At 42.1% G+C, this 17,019-nt stretch overlaps 1 protein-coding gene across 1 annotated transcript in view; it reads left to right on the forward strand.

Annotated features, from left to right (window-relative positions):
* ARMC2 (armadillo repeat containing 2) overlaps positions 1 to 17,019 on the forward strand; it is a 134,060-nt gene that overhangs the window by 37,432 nt on the left and 79,609 nt on the right. The window contains exon 6 of the mRNA XM_056125237.1: positions 14,735 to 14,811. Coding sequence (XP_055981212.1) covers positions 14,735 to 14,811 — 77 coding nt within the window. The remainder of the gene's footprint in view (positions 1 to 14,734; positions 14,812 to 17,019) is intronic.

Genomic DNA, 17,019 nt, shown 5'->3' on the forward strand with positions numbered 1-17,019 from the left:
ATTCCCAGTTTTGATGCTGAAGCCCTACCCTCAATTAGCTTTTTCTTTTCTTTCTTTTTTTTTCCATCTCTAAACCATAAAGTGGAAGATGAAGGCTTTTTTTGTGTGTGTGAGGTCGGAGGGAAAGGAATGCAGAACTAGCAAAGATGAGGCCTAGAGATGACAGTAGGTTGAAAGGGAATCTGAGTATCCCATGGGAAGGCACAGAGGCTGTGGGGTGCTACCTCTCAGCAGTGGGACTGGAAGCTCACTAGCTAAGGAGAGAAAGTCACAGACTTTTGCGACACATAGCAGCACGTACATGACTGAGAAATGTGTCATGGGTGAATCCATCATCAGGTGAACAGCAGGGTAGAATTATACCACACAGACCAAGCCTACTGCATACCTAGGCTCTATGGGATGGTCTGTGGGGACCACCAGGATGCCTGTGGACCACGGTGCCCATTAAGTGATGTGTGACTGTCATCAATGCAGGGGACATGACCTTGATTTGTATTGCCATAATGTAGAATGTGAGCAGCTCAGACATGGAATAGATTGAAGTTTAGCTTAATGCTGGTTGTGAGAGGGGAAGGATTTGTGAAGCAAGACAACTTGGCAAACAAGAGCTCGGGAGACCTTTAGCTTTTCAAAAGATAACTTGCTCTCAAGCGCTCACTGTCATTGTCTTCCAAAAGAACTGCCCACTGCAGCAGTCCCTGTGTGTCCACAGGAGGATTCTTTCTTAATGTTTCAGAGACCTGCTTCTTATCCACTCTACTTTTCCTTTCCACGTGGCTCTCAGAATGGAAAATCGCTTCTATTCAAATATGGCTGGATTTCTATCTCCATCCACCCCTTCACCCATCCATCCAGTAGTTCAACATAATGAGCCCCTTTTATGTAGTTGCATAAAGATCTTCTAAGGCTTTCTCTTTAAATACCTTTTAAGTGGTCATGTTTTGGAAGTGTGATCTTTAAGGAGAGATCCCAAGAGAAGTTCAAGAACACTTCTGGGAGCCAGAATCTCTAGGTTAGATCTGGGTTTCTCTTGGTCTCCTGATTGAGCTATATGCTTTTGACAAACCCTTTACCATTTCCAGGAGCACAGCTATCTAAAGTGTAAAACAGAAATAACTGTTCACCTTTGCTCTCTTTTCTTCCTAGCCTTCATGATAGCTTGTGGAACTATGACTAAACCTTCAAAACCTTATTCGAAGCTATTAAATGCTGCTAGGATTGTTGGAATCAAAAATAATTTTTAAAGAGGAGGCTTCTGGTTAAAGATGGAAAAGCAAAAGCCTACTACTAAAATTCAGTAAAAATAACAGTAGAGAAAATAGAGTAATAGGTGTCATCAACAAAATTGGGGGGGGGGTGGAGTTCTAAATCATCAAACTGAAGCAAGCAGTTCACTATAGTATGTGCTTGATATTTTATGTTTCTATTTTCCTACATAGCACACTGCCCGTTGGAGAGGTAGCCTTCTCACATGGTATAATAAATCCTGCTCAGGCCAAGTTTGGAGGAAGAGTCCCTCTGTCTTCCCTACCCTCTTACCTGGGAAGTCCTTGACCCAGAGCTGGATGGTCAGAGTTCTTCAGCCCACCTGCCCCAGCAGTTGGTTCTGAAGTGAGCACAGGATTCAAGAGAGAGCACTTGAATTCCCCTCCTGGAATCTTTGCCAGAGCCTCTAGAGAAAGTGCTCTTTTCCACATCCAAAAGTTGTGAATATGAGGTGGTCTTAGAACTGACAGTGGCCATTTTATTGTCTTGTGAGAGTTAATTGGAAAGAGAGATTTACAATCCAGTAGAGCTAAGGAATGGAGAGACAGCAGCCACGTTTCAGGATGGGTTGTAACTCACCTGCTAGATCAAGCTGTGCCTGAGGCTCCCATATCCACAATGTTCTGTTCCTTTTCTTTGCCTTCCTTCCTTCCTTCCTTCCTTCCTTCCTTCCTTCCTTCCTTCCTTCCTTCCTTCCTTCCTTCCCTTCCCTTCCCTTCCCTTCCCTTCCCTTCCCTTCCCTTCCCTTCCCTTCCCTTCCCTTCCTCCCCCCTTGCTTCCTTCCCTTTTATTTCTTTTCCTTCTCCCTCTCTTCCTTCTTCCTTTTGGCTCCCTCTTTCCTTCCTTCTTTTTTTCCTGCCTCCATTCTTCCTCCCTTTTCTTCATTCCTCCCATCTTTTCTCTCTTATTTCCTTCCTTCCTTTTCTCTCTCCTCCCTCCCTTGCATTCCTTCTCTTCCCCTTCTTTTCTTTCTCATTTCTTTTTCTTTATTCTTTGTTATTCTTTCTTTCCCATATTTATATTTTTTGACAGAGGCAACTTAATGCTGGTTTACATTAGCCTCTTGTCACTTGAAATACTGCAACCAAGAGTCTAATTAACCTACTGCACTCTGTAAAAATGCAGATGAAAACAAGGAATAATTTGAAAGCAAGACACCTCCACAGACCTTGAGCAAGAAACAAATTCCACTGAGAGTGACTCTCTTTGAATAGTGTATTTAACTCTCTTTAGTTACAGAAATGAGATATCAGAATGGGGGCAGGCCCCAAGAGAGTGGAGACGTCTACTTAAGATCCCATTTAAGCCCCTGAGGGAGGGGTCTCTGGAGGAGGGGGTGGCAACTCTCCCCATTTCCTGTTGGCCATCTGGGGTAAGGGGTGGGGAAAATCTTGATAGATTAATGCTCAAGGAGCCTGGCCTGATTTTCTATAAGTCACATCATCAATCTGGATGTTCAAGGAAATTAAAGTTGAAGCAAAGGAGTACCCCACACACTTCCTCTGTGGATCCTTTTTAATTCTTCAACAAATAAGTAGTCATGTTTAATGATACATAGCTTAGAGCTGTAGAGATAGTTCAATGGGCTGAGTGCATGTAATACATTTATACAGAATGTCCAGGTTATTTTCCCAGCACTATATAATCCCCCAGCACAGCCAGGAGCAACCCTTGGTCGACCCCTGTGTCTCCTGCTCCACCCTCCAAAAAGAGATAAAAAGAGAGGAAAGTTAATATGAAATTCAAGCACAGATGAATAATGCAAATAATAGAGCTGAAGAAAATGGATCACAAATGGCATTACCCTCCCCAAACGGGAAACAAGTCAAAACGCTGTTCAAGTGCTGAAGAGATAGTATGGGGGTAAGGTGGTTGCATTGCATGCAGCCAACCTGGATTTGATCCCCATCATCACATACAGGCCCCTGAGCCCCTCCAGCAGTGATCCCAAAACACAGCGCCAGGAGTAAGCCCTGAGCACTGCTGAGTATGGGACCAAAAACCAAGAAAATAATCTTCTCCATAATGTTAAAGAAATTATAATGTGATTACTCTCCTAAAAAAAAAAGGAAACATGAGCTCATCTTTGCTGTATAAGTTCATATAGAGATGCAAAAAAATTAATTCTCAAAAAAATAAATTTAAAAAAGTATAGAAAGGAAAGTCACATTAGAAATTAAAAATTAGAATAAAAAACAGCTGAAAATGCAATGAAGCCTGGTGGACATGTTTAGAAGAAATCGTATCAATGAGACGATATGAAAATGCTAAGGGGAATGAAGAATTACCATAGAAGGCAGGAAATTTGCATTTCTGAAAAAGCAGCTCCTTCCTCTTCCCCTCCTCCTGGTGCCATTTCACTCTGAACTGAGTGCCAGGCACGCTTCCAAGTGATAATCACATATTAAATTCATTTGATCATTGCAATAGCACACTGAAAATGCAAGTGAGCAGAACAAAAAGACCACAAAAACTATTAAGACATAATAAATAACAGCTTTCTGAAATAAAGGTTTGAATCCGAAGCCCAAGTGGATCCATCATGTCCTCACAGCATTTGATGTGAAATCATCCACACCATCAAGCAGTGCTCAGCACTAGAGTCCAGCTAGCACATGATACATGCTCCACCCTTTCATTTCTAATTGGGTGGGTGGATGGAAGAAAATCTCCTGTGACCATTCACACAGAACAAGCCAATCACATACAAAAAAAATGTGGGGAAAAGATAGATTTTCTTAGAGCCCCCCTCAAAGCTAGCAGGCAACGAAGGAGCATCCATGAAGTCCTGAGTCTAAGAAGAGTGACCCAACAACTGAGAGGCCAGCTGAGCTCTCTCAGGAAAAATGCAACACCTAGATATGTTTCAGATATGATTGAACTTATACAATTTCTAGAAAACTCTAGACAACAAAAGAATGAGTCAGAGTTTAAAACTCAGGAATGGAGAAGCTATGGTTAAAGCATTGGTGGTGAGTATTGACTTTGTCTTCATATTGAATGAAAAGTAAACAACTCTGAAAATGATGATTATGGAACAGAAACCTAGGCGATATAATAGTAATATAAACAATCGAAACTGGTGCTTGGGAGGAAGTGGGAGTTCTAATTACTTCACTTCATAATAGGGAATAGATCTGTCAAAAGCTGTAGCCTGAAATTAACATGTAAAGTTACAAGAAGAATGATTTCAGCATCCTAATGTTTTTCATTATCTTTTTTTAACTTTAGAGAGATCTTTTAGAAACTATTATCTCTTGTGAAGACCCATTCATCTGAAGTTCTACAATTCCTTCAGTTTCACTTCAATTTCTGTTTCTTTGTTAAATTCAAGTAAAATTTATATTTCATCCTTTGGGATTACAAAAAAAACCTGACTTGTATGTATGCTCCCACTTTGGTGTGTCTACTTACCTGCTATCCCTCTGAGTCGGACTTTGGGTCTTTAATTTTTTTTTATCTTTTCATCTGTATATATGCAAAATATATCTGGAATGGTGCTTACCATATCTTAATAATATTTATTTGTGGGCGATGGGAATTCTGGATGATTTTTAAAAATATTGTTTGTACAGTCTAACTTTAACTGGCCTTAAATTAATAAATATATCATCTTTTTAAAAATATATAATGAAGTCATTATTCTTTTCAGAAATTAAGGGTCATGTGGCTGAGAAACTTTCCACTTGGAAAAGACCCCGGTTAGCCAGAATGATTTTGTTAGAAATCCCCCCTGGTTGGCCAGTTTCTATTTCACAAGTTTTTCTTGGTTAGCAAAACTCTGTGCTGAGGAGTCAGGAAAGAATGAAATAGGTCCTGCCCGGGAGCAGCTCACACATAGGTCTGACTTCACAGCTGGAATGTGGTCTCCAGACTGTAGCTTCACCTGGGGGCTTGTTAGTAGTGCAGGCTCCATCTCAGACCGGTTGGATTTGCATCTTGGCAGGTATTCTCCCTCACCACACCCCCCCCCTCCAAAAAAAGGAAGAAAGTCCCCGGTGATTTGAATATGTGCAAGGTTCTAGAAGCAGGGACACTGACCAAGGCTAGGAGTAATAAAAGAAGCACTAGAAGAAACCAGGCAGGGTGCCAAGAGGTGAGAGTTTGTATTTCTGACTTTATGATTAAGGAAGGTTCATCAGGGAGTTGAGGTGCCTTGGGGAGCTGGACTTCAACTGGAAGACCTCCTGAATGCTTGCTGGGAGGAGCAGAGAGGTGATGTGAGTGCCGGTGGTAGGTTCAAAGGAAGGTAGATGGCCTGGTATGACTTTAAACTGTAGGGAGCCTGAGCTGTTTCCAGCACAAGAGTGGCTCATGCTGGCAGCAGAGTGAAGGACCTCGGGAGAAGGGGTTCCTGGGACAGGAAGCAGGTGTAGCAGGGAGGGGCTGTGGACGCAGAGCACCCCACTTAGTACATGAGGGCTGGTGGGAAGGGGCTGGAAATGTGGATGATGGGCAGAAGGTTTACTACTCCTGTGTGTTAGAAGACGGCAGAGCAGCAACAACCCCTTGTTGAAGGACTCAGAGCCACAGCAGTGAGAAGTTACAAGGATTTAACACCAGGTGTCTGAAAACTGGGATGGCAGGTTTAGAGGAAGCCTGAAACAGGGTTTTTATGCTAAGCCATGGGAATTTACACTGAACCAAATTAGACTAACTTGGTTGGGTACAAAGCAAGATCAGATTTATACATAGGGAACGTGACACATGATCAGTGAATGAGTATTGAAAAAAGGTACTCAGATTGGAAGAATAATCTCAAAATGTACAAATTTTTAATCAGAGGTCACATCCCAATGCCGTAGATAACTTGGTGGACTTCTTTAAATGCTTGGTTTTTACAAACATTTCTTTCGAATCACAACCTTTAATTTCATTATGTTTGTATGCAGCTGTTTAAGTAGGATTCACTCTTTAAAGTTTGTCATTAAGGAAGAATGAGAGTGTCTGGAAACTAATGTCAGTGCTTCAGGCCATAAGAACATATGGGTGAGACCACCACCACTTGGGGGTGGCATTCCCAAACTGCTGTTAAAGAACCTAAGAGAATATAAGTTGGAGTACAAAGGCCCAATCGCCAAATCTAGCCTACTAGCTGTTTTTGCAAATAAAGTTTTATTCAGACATAGCACACTAATTAGTTTGCCAGTCACCAATAGCTACTTTCATGTTACAACAGCCGAGCTGTGTAGCAAGGACAGAAAAGGTATGACTGAAAAGCGTCAAATATTTATTGCCTTATTTGAATCTATGCAGTTCAGTTCTGATTCTAAAAATGAAGAATCCTCTTCTCAGGGCACCATAATGTTGAGCTCAGAATTCTCAAAATGTTCCATTGTAAAAAAAAAATGTTCCATTGTCATAAACAGTTTTTAAAATGTCCTTTTGAGGGCTACCGTGAGAGGAGCATTTGTCTTGCACGGGCTTAATCCCCGACATCTCATATGGTCCCCTGAACTAGCTAGGAGTGATCCCTGAGTGCAGACCCAGCAGTAAGCCCTGAACATTGCCGAGTGCAGCCCCAAAACCAAAAAATAAAAAGAAAATCAATCAATCAATCAATATGATGTCCTTCTGTAGGTTGGAGGTGTGGCTTAGTGACCTTACTGTGAGGCCCTGGAGGGATTCCCTCAGCAATGCAAAATATAAAAAATATAATTTTGATTTTTTAACTTCTGATTTCCATTTCTTTCTTAGTTCCAAAATAAAAATAAACATTGTTTTCTCTCCCATTGAGTGTACTTTTTTATTTACTGCTCTAAAGCAGAAAGAAGTCTTATTGACTATAGCCCAGGAGCTAAATGTAGCCAATCACTTTTGATTGTTGTTGTTGTTGTTTTTAGTGCTAAAATAACAATACTAAGAATGATTTCTAGATATTTAAGTCATTACATTTTGGTTTGTTTTGGGGGGGGGGGCACACCTGGAGCTACCCAGGCGTTAAACCTGGTTCTATCCTTAGGGATCATTCCTGGCAGTGCTTAGGAGACCATATGCAGTACCTGGAATCAAATCAGGGTCAGCCACATGCAAAGCAAACCTTAACTGCCTTACCATCTCTCCAATCCCTAGGCCATTATATTTTAAATGATTATGAGATTCTCTACTTACTTGTCTCAATTTTGCCACATGCCCACAAAGTAAGAAATAATGTACTGCCTGTCTCATTAAGAAAAAACTTGCTGGCCCCTCACTAGAGAACTTAAATCATGGAAATTGGATGAACTATGATAATCACTGCAAAATCTGAATGTTTGAATATTTTAAAGGGAGATACATGTTTATTTCCTGGGCATATATATGGTCTAAAAGTTGGTGTTGCCAACTTGTCTGATTTGTGTGAGGACAGTGTGCCTGGGACAGCTCAGACAACAGAGCTTGGTTGGGTGGTTCACAGTGAAATGCATAACTCCTGTCGGTGGTGGGAAGGAGAAGTTTTGTTTCTGCCCTGATGCTTGGGACTTGCAGGAGAGAGGCCTGGGAATGAAGTGCCATTCTGTAAAGCTTAGGACCCCTACCCATGGGAGATGAACCTGAAGGAAGGCCAAGGAGGGAGGAAGGCCAGAAAGGAAGGGAAGAAAGCCAGTGGGGAATGAGTGCCAGAGAGATGAGCCAAAGCCCAGGCCCCACCACTAATGCCAAACTTGGGCTTCTATAAGCCAATACATTTGATGTGCTGCTTATGTTCGTGAGAGTTAAAGGTTTTTGTTCTGTGTCTTATGAAGATCTTCTAACTGATATGACAGTGTTATTCTGCCTCAAAGAAGAATTCACAGAAGACCCGAGAGGAATGATTTCTGGAATGATTTGGATACATAAGAAACAATTTATTCTTCCCAACTTAATTACAGAGCAGGAAGCTGGGAAGAATAATTAAGTTGGGAAGAACAAATATGAATGATTTTAAGATATAAAAACAAGGCCAGAGAAATAGTTTAATAGGCTAGAGTGCATGTTTTGCATATGGGTTTGATCCAGATTCCAGGCCCACATAGTTCCCCAAGCACTGGTGTTTAAAAAAGAAAAAATATAATAAATTAGGGGATGGAGCGATAGTGTAGTGGGTATGGCATTTGTCTTTCATGTGGTCGACCCAGGTTCAATCCCTGGCTTGCCATGTGGTCCCCGAAGCACTGCCAGGAGTAATTCCTGAAAGCAGAACCAGGAGTAACCCCTGAGCATTGACAGGTGTGACCCCCCACAAAAAGACCAAAAAAATTAATAAAAAAAATTTAAACAGAACATCTAAGTTCTAGAGATATAGTTTAGGGGTTAAGACACTTGCCTTGCTTGTGGCCTACCCCACCGTGTTCCCCAGCATCCCATACAGTTCCCTAAACACCACCAGGACTTGTCCCTGAACACAGCCAAGAGTACCCTCTGAGTACCACCAGGTTGGCCCAACAACCAACTCTTCTTTCTTCCCTACCCCTCCAAAAAATAATCTGATCAGTAGGAACCTTTGTAAGTAAAACACTGAAGTTTAGTAATCAGGAGCCCAGTGTGAACTGGGCCTCTCTGCCTTGTCTGCTTAGTAAGAGCAGATGGGATTATCCATGCTGTGAGGTGGCCATGAAAACACTCATGCCAACTTGTGTTGTTTTACACAAAACACGACTCCTTCAAAGACTTTTCCACTCTACCTCTTTTTAACCAAAAATCATTTACACATCAGGTATGTATGTATACATACCAGATATATAGGCATAGAAACTTAGTACTGTTGGAACTAACCACAAGTGGGGGGGGGGGGCTGAGGGTATGTAAGATAGAGAAGAGACCAGTGTGACAATAACAGCTGGGAATGATCACACTGGACAAGATATGAGGGTTAAAATTTGGTAAAGGAATATTCTTGATAACCTTTCAGTATCAATATTGGAAACCACAATGCCCAAAAGGGGAGGGAGAGAGAGAGAGAGAGAGAGAGAGAGAGAGAGAGAGAGAGAGAGAGAGAGAGAGAGAGAGAGAAGAAGAAGAAGAAGAAGAAGAAGAAGAAGAAGAAGAAGAAGAAGAAGAAGAAGAAGGAGGAGGAGGAGGAGGAGGGGAAGGGGAGGGGGAGGGGGAGGAAGGGAGGGGGAGGATGGGAAGACGAGGAGAAGAAAAGAGGAGGGGGAAGAGGAGGAGGGGGAGGAAGAGGAGGAGGAAGAGGAGGAAGAGGAGGAGGAGGGGAGAGGGAAGAGGAGGTGTAGGAAAAGGAGGAGGAAGGGGAGGAGGAGGAGGAGGAGGAGGAGGAGGAGGGAGGAGGAGGAGAAGGAGAAGGAGGAGAAGAATAAATGCACCTGCCATAGAGACAGGCAGGGGGTGGGGGGCAATCGGAGTGAACCTGGGGACACTGGTGCTGGGAAATGTACTCTGGTGGAGGGATGGGTATTGGAATATTGTATGACTGAAACTCAATCATGAACAGCTTTGTAAGGGCCTGTCTCACAATGATTCAATAAAAGTTTTTTTTAAAAGAAACATATTAAAATGATCTCCCAAGTTCAGCTTACATGACCCCACAGTTTCAGAAACTAGGATTTCCATGGTCTTCTCTTTGTTCCTCAGGACACACCTTGGCTCCATCTTACATTGCAGACTTTGAGAGGAATCTAGACACACAGATACTTGAGAGTAACGGAAGGCTGGCAAAGAAATTTGAAACCATTAGCAAGTGCAAAACCTAGAAGCTTGCTAATGACATCATTGATGACAGCCACCATAACTGCCTACCAATTGCTTATAGTCTAAAATTGTGCCAAACAACTAGAGAGATAATTTACTCCAGAGAAATTATAGAAATCATTCAATCCTCACAATAGCCAGGCACTGAAAAATGCTAATATTTATCAGTTCCTTACATTCCTAGGAGGAAACCAAAGTGCATGGGAAAAAAACATATCCAAGTGGCGGGAGAGATAGGACAGCAGGTACAGCACTTACCTTACGCATAGCCAACCCAGGCTCAATCCTCAGCACCATATATAGTTACCAGAGGCCCTCCAGGAGTGATCTCTGTGTACAGAGCCAGGAGTGAGCCCTGAGCATAAATCTGGGTGGTCTCCCAAACAAAAATACCTACCCAGGAATACACAGCTAATCAATGAGAGAACCATGGGCTTTAAACCACAGGGGAGGACCTGAAGGAATGAACATAACATCTTTACATGCTTGAAAGATTATCTCAAGAAAGAGGATAAAGATTTATTTCAAGCAGCTCTAATTAGTTACAACAAAGTCATTAGGCATAAGTTATCAGCCTTCTATTCTTCTTTAACAAAGATGAGATCGGGGGATGGAGGAGGATCTCCCAAATACTGCTCAGGAAGCCCTAGGGGGTTCTCCATCAAGGGCAGGTGGTTTGATGCAGAGGCCCGCAGATGCGATGCTGCTTGGGCCCCATAGTGCTGGGGAGACCCTACCACCCCCCTGGGAGTCATACACAGAGCCATACCCAGGGGACCCATGGGGTGCCAGGGATCAAACCTGAATTGGTTACGTGCAAGACATAAGATTTGAGCTCTGTGCTCTCTCTTTCTTTCTTGAACCTCAAAGATGGTGTTTTCTTGATATTTTTCTTTTCCCTTTATTTTTACTGTGGAAATTCAGCTTCACAGAAGTCTTGTTATAATTCCCTGGCCAGCCTGAACAGTCCTTGCTTTGTTAGCATCTTCCTCGACATCCCAGCCACGCTTGCTTTCTTGATGTTCCCGAAGTGCACAAGACATTTTTATTTTTCATCTTTCCTTGGACTCCATTTCTCCTTTCCATCTTCTTCCTATGTTTGAGCATCTGATAAGACTTTTTCCTGAAGTCCTGGTCTTTGAGACACTCTTGTGACTCTGGTCCCTGTGCTGCTTCCATTGCCCACATCTTTGCTGCTGTTCTGTTTTCCACCAAACACCCAACATGGGAAACTAGACTTGCTTTGCCAGCCCCTAACCTCTCAAATCCTCTCTCCAGTTCTCTCTGCTATTCTTTCTCAGTAAGTCCATAACTGCTGATTTTCACTTTGGGGTACAGATTAGAGAATCTACTGGAATGTTTCCTTTTCTGAAAAAAAAAAAACATTTTTTTTGAGGGTTTCAGTTCCACAAAGTAGACTGTGAACTTCTTGTTTTCTTTCTCTTATGTTTTTTCTTTTTAGTTTTTGGTCCACATACCTGGAAGTACTCAGGTCTTCCTTCTGCCTCTAGTCAGCCTCCAGACTGCGTCTAATTTTTATTTCATTCATTCAACTTGTTCTTTCTCCAGTCCTATTATCACCCTCACAGAATTCACCTTGTCTGCTTCTCTCCAAGTCTCAGGTAGACTTGGCTGCCAGCTCCTGATCACCAGTAAATTGGGCTCATTGTCACTGACCCACAGTGTCAGCAAGTGGCTTCCCATGGCTTCTTCTAGGCCTCTGGTCCCCAACTTGGCTATGCCCCTCCTGAGAACTGGCTTGTCATTGGCCAGTTCAACTTTTATTTATTCTTTTAAGGTTCTCTCTGCTATTCTTTCTCAGTCAGCCCGTAACTGCTGAGTTTCACATTGGAGTACAGATACAGATTAGAGAAGCTACTGAAATTTTTCCTTTTCTGAAAAAAAAAATTTTTTTTTAAGGGTTTCAGTTCCACAAAGTAGATTGTGAACTTCTTGCTTTCCTTTCTGTTACTTTTTTTCTTTTCAGTTTTTGGTCGACATATCTGGAAGTACTCATGGCTTACTCCTGGCTCTGTGCCCAGGGATCATTCCTGGCAGTGCATGGGGGACCATATACAGTGCCAGGGATTGAACCAATGTCAGCTACCTGGAAGTCAGGTGCCTTAACCCCTGTACTATCTCTTAGAACTTCTTAAGAGTAATACCTTGTATGCTTTTTTACCCTCCCCCCCCCTTTTTTTTTTATCAAAATCACAATCTCATTCAGCACTGGACTGCTCAGACAAGGTATTCGATGAATTTAGATGAAAGAAAAAATAATAATGACAGTTATTTTTTCTCCTTTTTCAAATGTACCAATTGCAGCAGCATCTTATGTTAAGATACATAAAACAAGACCAAGAGGTTAAATAATCTGTGATGAAAGTTGGATCTAGGGTTTGAGTCCATGTCCTTTGAGTATGGCTTGGCCAGTGCTCCCTGACGACTATTTGCCACCTTAGTCAATCCCAGTCTTCTGCTCTTCTTGAGAGCCAGCAGGACCCAGTACTGCCAAGGTTTCCTGGATGATGGGACGTTCCTTTTTCCTCCACCACCTCCAGAAATGGGGAACCACAAACATGGTTTTTGGGAGGCGATCTCACCTCTGCCCTTGGCTGTAGAGGATTTGGAAAGCCAGTAGTTTAAAAATTAATAGCAATTATTTATAAATAGTAATACTATATATATTTTTGTGTGTGCACATGTATGTGTGTGTAATGTATATATTCTTTGATTTTAATAGTGGTTTAAAACAGTAATTTTTTAAAAGTTCCTGCCTCTGTTTTCAACTTCCTTGTTATTTCCAATAGCACAGCGGGTAGGGCATTCGCCTTACAAGCGGCCAACATGGCCGAGCCGAGTTCAATTCCTCCGCCCCTCTCGGAGAGCCCGGCAAGCTACCGAGAGTATTCAATATGCCAGACACAGTAACAACAAAGTCTCCAATGGAGACGTTACTGGGCCCGCTCGAGCAAATCGACGATCAACGGGAGGGCCTTTACCTTTACCTTTACCTTGTTATTTCCAGAAGTGAAAAATATGGGACCTTCCTGGACCTCATACCCAGCCAGACTTCATCTGATATCTTCCCTCTTCCTTGCTGAACTGTCATTTTCCTTTTTCACAGGGTTGTTTTCCTCTATTTCTGTTGTCTCTGAGTTCAGTTCCACTTAAAGCTGTACTAGGAGAGTGTTGGCAAAGAGCATCTGGGTCCCCAGTGTTGGCCAATGATATCTTGCTGCCAGGTCTGTGTTTTCACTGGCTACACAAATAAAGCCATGTTTCCGAATAGTCAGTCATCAGACATTTCAGAAAGGTGAACTTGATCTTTTCCCTGTAGTGTTTGTTTGTTTGTTTGAATATGAATGTTTTGGGGAATGGTGAGGTTTTGAGATGCTAATCCTGGGGTAGGAGTGAAGACTGAGGACTAAGAAGCCAGGGAGTTGGGGGAGGGGGCTGGGAGGAGAAATGTCTTACTGCCCAGAAAACACAGAACAGTGGGGATGCACCAGTGTTGGAATGGGGTGGTGGGATCCTGGCCACGTGTGTGCACCTTCTTTCTCTGTTTTGGAGCAAATATCATCTTTCAAAAATGAAGTCTTGTAAGTCTTGTACTTTATTTTCTCAGTGTTCTTGTTTTGTTTTTACTGGGGAAGTTTGTTCAGAAATTTTAAAGTAAGTTCATTTTTAATTATCATCTATAGCAAAGGAGAAGTTGTATCCTTTCAAAGATGATCTCTTCTGTAGAAATTAAAACAAAAAAAATAATAATATGCAGCCAACTAGGCAATTCTGCTCTCACTCAGCCACCTTACCAAATAGATATATTTGGAACGCAAAATAATTGCTGTTCATTGACTAATTTATCTTTGATTGCAGGGAGGGGTTTGGGGTTACCCCCAGAAGTGCTCAGGGGCTGTTCCTGATTCTGGGGGTTAGCACGGGGTTCAGACTCAGGGTTGGCATGATTCAAGGAAAGCGCCATACCCCCTATACCAGGTCTCTGGCCTCTTTTTAACTTTTCAATTTTATCTAAAAATTAAAAAAACCTTCAGAAGATATTTATTTATTTATTTTTAAATGGAATCAGGGCTCACTTGATTTAGTGAGCATAATGAGAATCAATGAACTGGAAGGAGAAAGTCAGTTCCAGATCTGATCCTACAACATGATACCTCCATCACCTCTCAGGAATTTTACCTGGAAATCCTTTTATGTTTGTTTGTGGGTTACATATATACCTATAGCAATGTAACAATTGTCTACAAGAGTAGAAGTGTTTGTAAATGAGGGGGGAGGGCAGGTATACAGTGTACACCTATAATGTTACCAGAACACTCTCCCACCCCCCACCAAAGTGTCCTTACCACTGACCACTACCACCGCCCCCACTTTTACCATGGCTCTCCAGGTTCTCTGGGCTCAAGCAGACAGTTCTTTCCTATTGTAACAGTGACCTCTTGTGGTGTGAATTCTTAATCAGCTTTATGATCTGCAAAGTAACTTTGGCTTGATGGTTTTGTTGGGTTTTTTTTCTTTTTTCTTTCTTTCTTTTTTTTTTTTTTTTTTTCTCATTTCTAGTACCTGTATTTCATATTGTTAAGCAGCCCTGGCTGGTTTGGAAAGGATGCATCGTGGTTGGAAGTCAGATGTACATTAAACAGGAGGCACCAAACACCATTTTAGAAACAGTTCTTGGTGGTCTCTTTAAAAGTTGCATGTAACTGACTCTTGGCCATTGCAGGAAGAAAAATATTGAGTGTCTGTGCTGAGTGTGGTATCTTTTTCTTTCTCCCAGGGACCCCAGCAAGAGGCAGGCAAGGACCTCTTCGTGCCCCAACAGCCCGAGCCTGAGCAGGCTGGGAACCAAAGCAGGTAGGTCCCCTAGACCATTTCATCTTCAGCATCCCCCTTCATAGGAAAAACATTTTGTGCCAAAGAAGTCTGATGTCAACTCACTGGTTAAAATCTCTGGAAACTTTCCCAGCTTTGGCGCACATCAACATTTATTCATATACATTTTTATTATTTCCACAACTGTCTTAGCATTCTTACCATTACCCAGTCCTAGTGCCTCTGATATCTATAAATTACCATCCTAATAACAGAGCACAGATTATTTTGTGAAAAGCACTTGGGGAGCCACACAAATTGACATCAACATAGTTCTTGAGTTTAAAAAAAGTTCAAAATCATTACTCAGATAAATGAAAGTATTGACTATAGGAAATCAGTTCTTAGGGGCTTTAAACTGTTGAACTGAAAAAATAACTCACATAAATTACATATTCAACATTATACAAAATATTATTCTTGCACTTAGAAAAATGAAATAATGTTTGCAATATGGAAGAAAATGTGTACAAGCAACATAACATGAAAAATTTCAGTTGCAAAGGCAATAATGTGTTGTTTTTGGAAACAGACTTCTGTGGAAATCACTTAAAGTCAAGCGCAATAAAAACAACTTAGTTTTGAATAATGGAATGGGGGGTGGATGGGGAGAGGACCCACAAAAAAATCTCAACTCTATAATATTTATTTAAAGTCAGAGGAGGTCAGCCAGAGATACAGCATAGGGGTTACCTGCCTGCCTTGCACAAGATCATCCCCAGTTTGATCCCCAACACTGCATGTGGTCCCCTGAGGAACACTGGGAGTGATCCCTGAGCACAGAGCCAGGAATAAGCCCTCAGCACTGCCAGATGTGGAACAAAAACTAAAAATAGAAAAATTGAGTGATAACACAGCTGGTAGGGCATTTGCCTTGCACACGGCCTACCTGGCAGACCCAAGTTCGATTCCTCCGCCCCTCTCGGAGAGCCCAGCAAGCTACCAAGAGTATCTCACCTACACGGCAAAACCTGGCGAGCTCCCTGTGATGTGTTCGATATGCCAAACACAGTAACAACAAGTCTCATGATGGAGACATTACTGGGCCCACTAGAGCAAATTAATGAACAATGGGAGGACAGACAGTGCAATGCAAAATAATAATAAGATAAGGAAAAGAACAATGGTCTGAGCTAATACAAGGTTCAAAAACATTTTATTATCTTCAAAACTAATTCTCTACCAAGGGAAATAACTCTGATGGCCAGTGGGAACTTCTGTATGTCTGGAACGTCTCAGATAGGTTCCTGGCGTGTATTGTTGCTAAGGTTTTTACATTGATGTGCTAAAAATGCCAGCCAATAAACACTGTGTTACATCTTTGTGTCCAGAACTCAGAGTTGTGGTTAAGAACTATAACCACTGAGACAGCAAAATCTTGAACAACAACAAAAAAAAATGCTGAAACTTCTGCTTGACTTGCCCAATTTCCTGTTGAATCATAATGTTACTGTTTAGCCAACCATGAAGCAAGATGGAAGTGCTTTCTAACAGGTTGTTGCCCCAGACAGAGACAACCTACTGGGGGTCTTCAGGAGTCATTCTCTGGCTCTTTGCTTGGTTCTAAGTCATGCAGGGTGAGGGTGTCCAATAGGATTTGTGTAAGGTGCAGAGGTCAAGCAGGTGCGGGGTGAATGTGCTCTGACCGAGCTGGCCCCAATATCTCCAGTAGACACTGGGAGAGGGAGAGTGCTGAAAGCAAACCTGCCCTCAGGGGCGTGTGTGTATGTGTGTGTGTGTGTGTGTGTGTGTGTGTGTGTGTGTGTGTGTGTGTGAGAAGGCTCTTCTCTGTGTTCTTCTCTTAGCAGCATGCGGGGTCTCTGGTGGCCAGCCCTTCCCAGGGAGTCAGCTATTTCCAGGGTGAAGAAGTCAAAGTTTGGTCTATCCTAAGATGCAGGTTGAGAATTATGGTTTCTTGTAGAACTGGTTGATTGATGAGTATATTGAGAAGGGAAGCCTGCTGACTACACTCTGTTGGACTGGATATATATATATATGTATATATGGAATATATATATGTATATACATATATGGAATATATTCCATATATATATGGAATCTGGAATTCCGACCTCCGTTGACGATCAAGAATCAGAGACTCTATCTCATTTGCCAAGTCGTCGAAAATCAGATGGGCTGAATACATAATGCGATTTAGAGATGACTGCTGGACTAGAGCTGTTACTGACT

Source organism: Sorex fumeus, unplaced genomic scaffold (assembly GCF_029834395.1).
Source record: "Sorex fumeus unplaced genomic scaffold, SorFum_2.1 ptg000054l, whole genome shotgun sequence".
In the NCBI taxonomy this organism is placed as follows: domain Eukaryota; kingdom Metazoa; phylum Chordata; class Mammalia; order Eulipotyphla; family Soricidae; genus Sorex; species Sorex fumeus.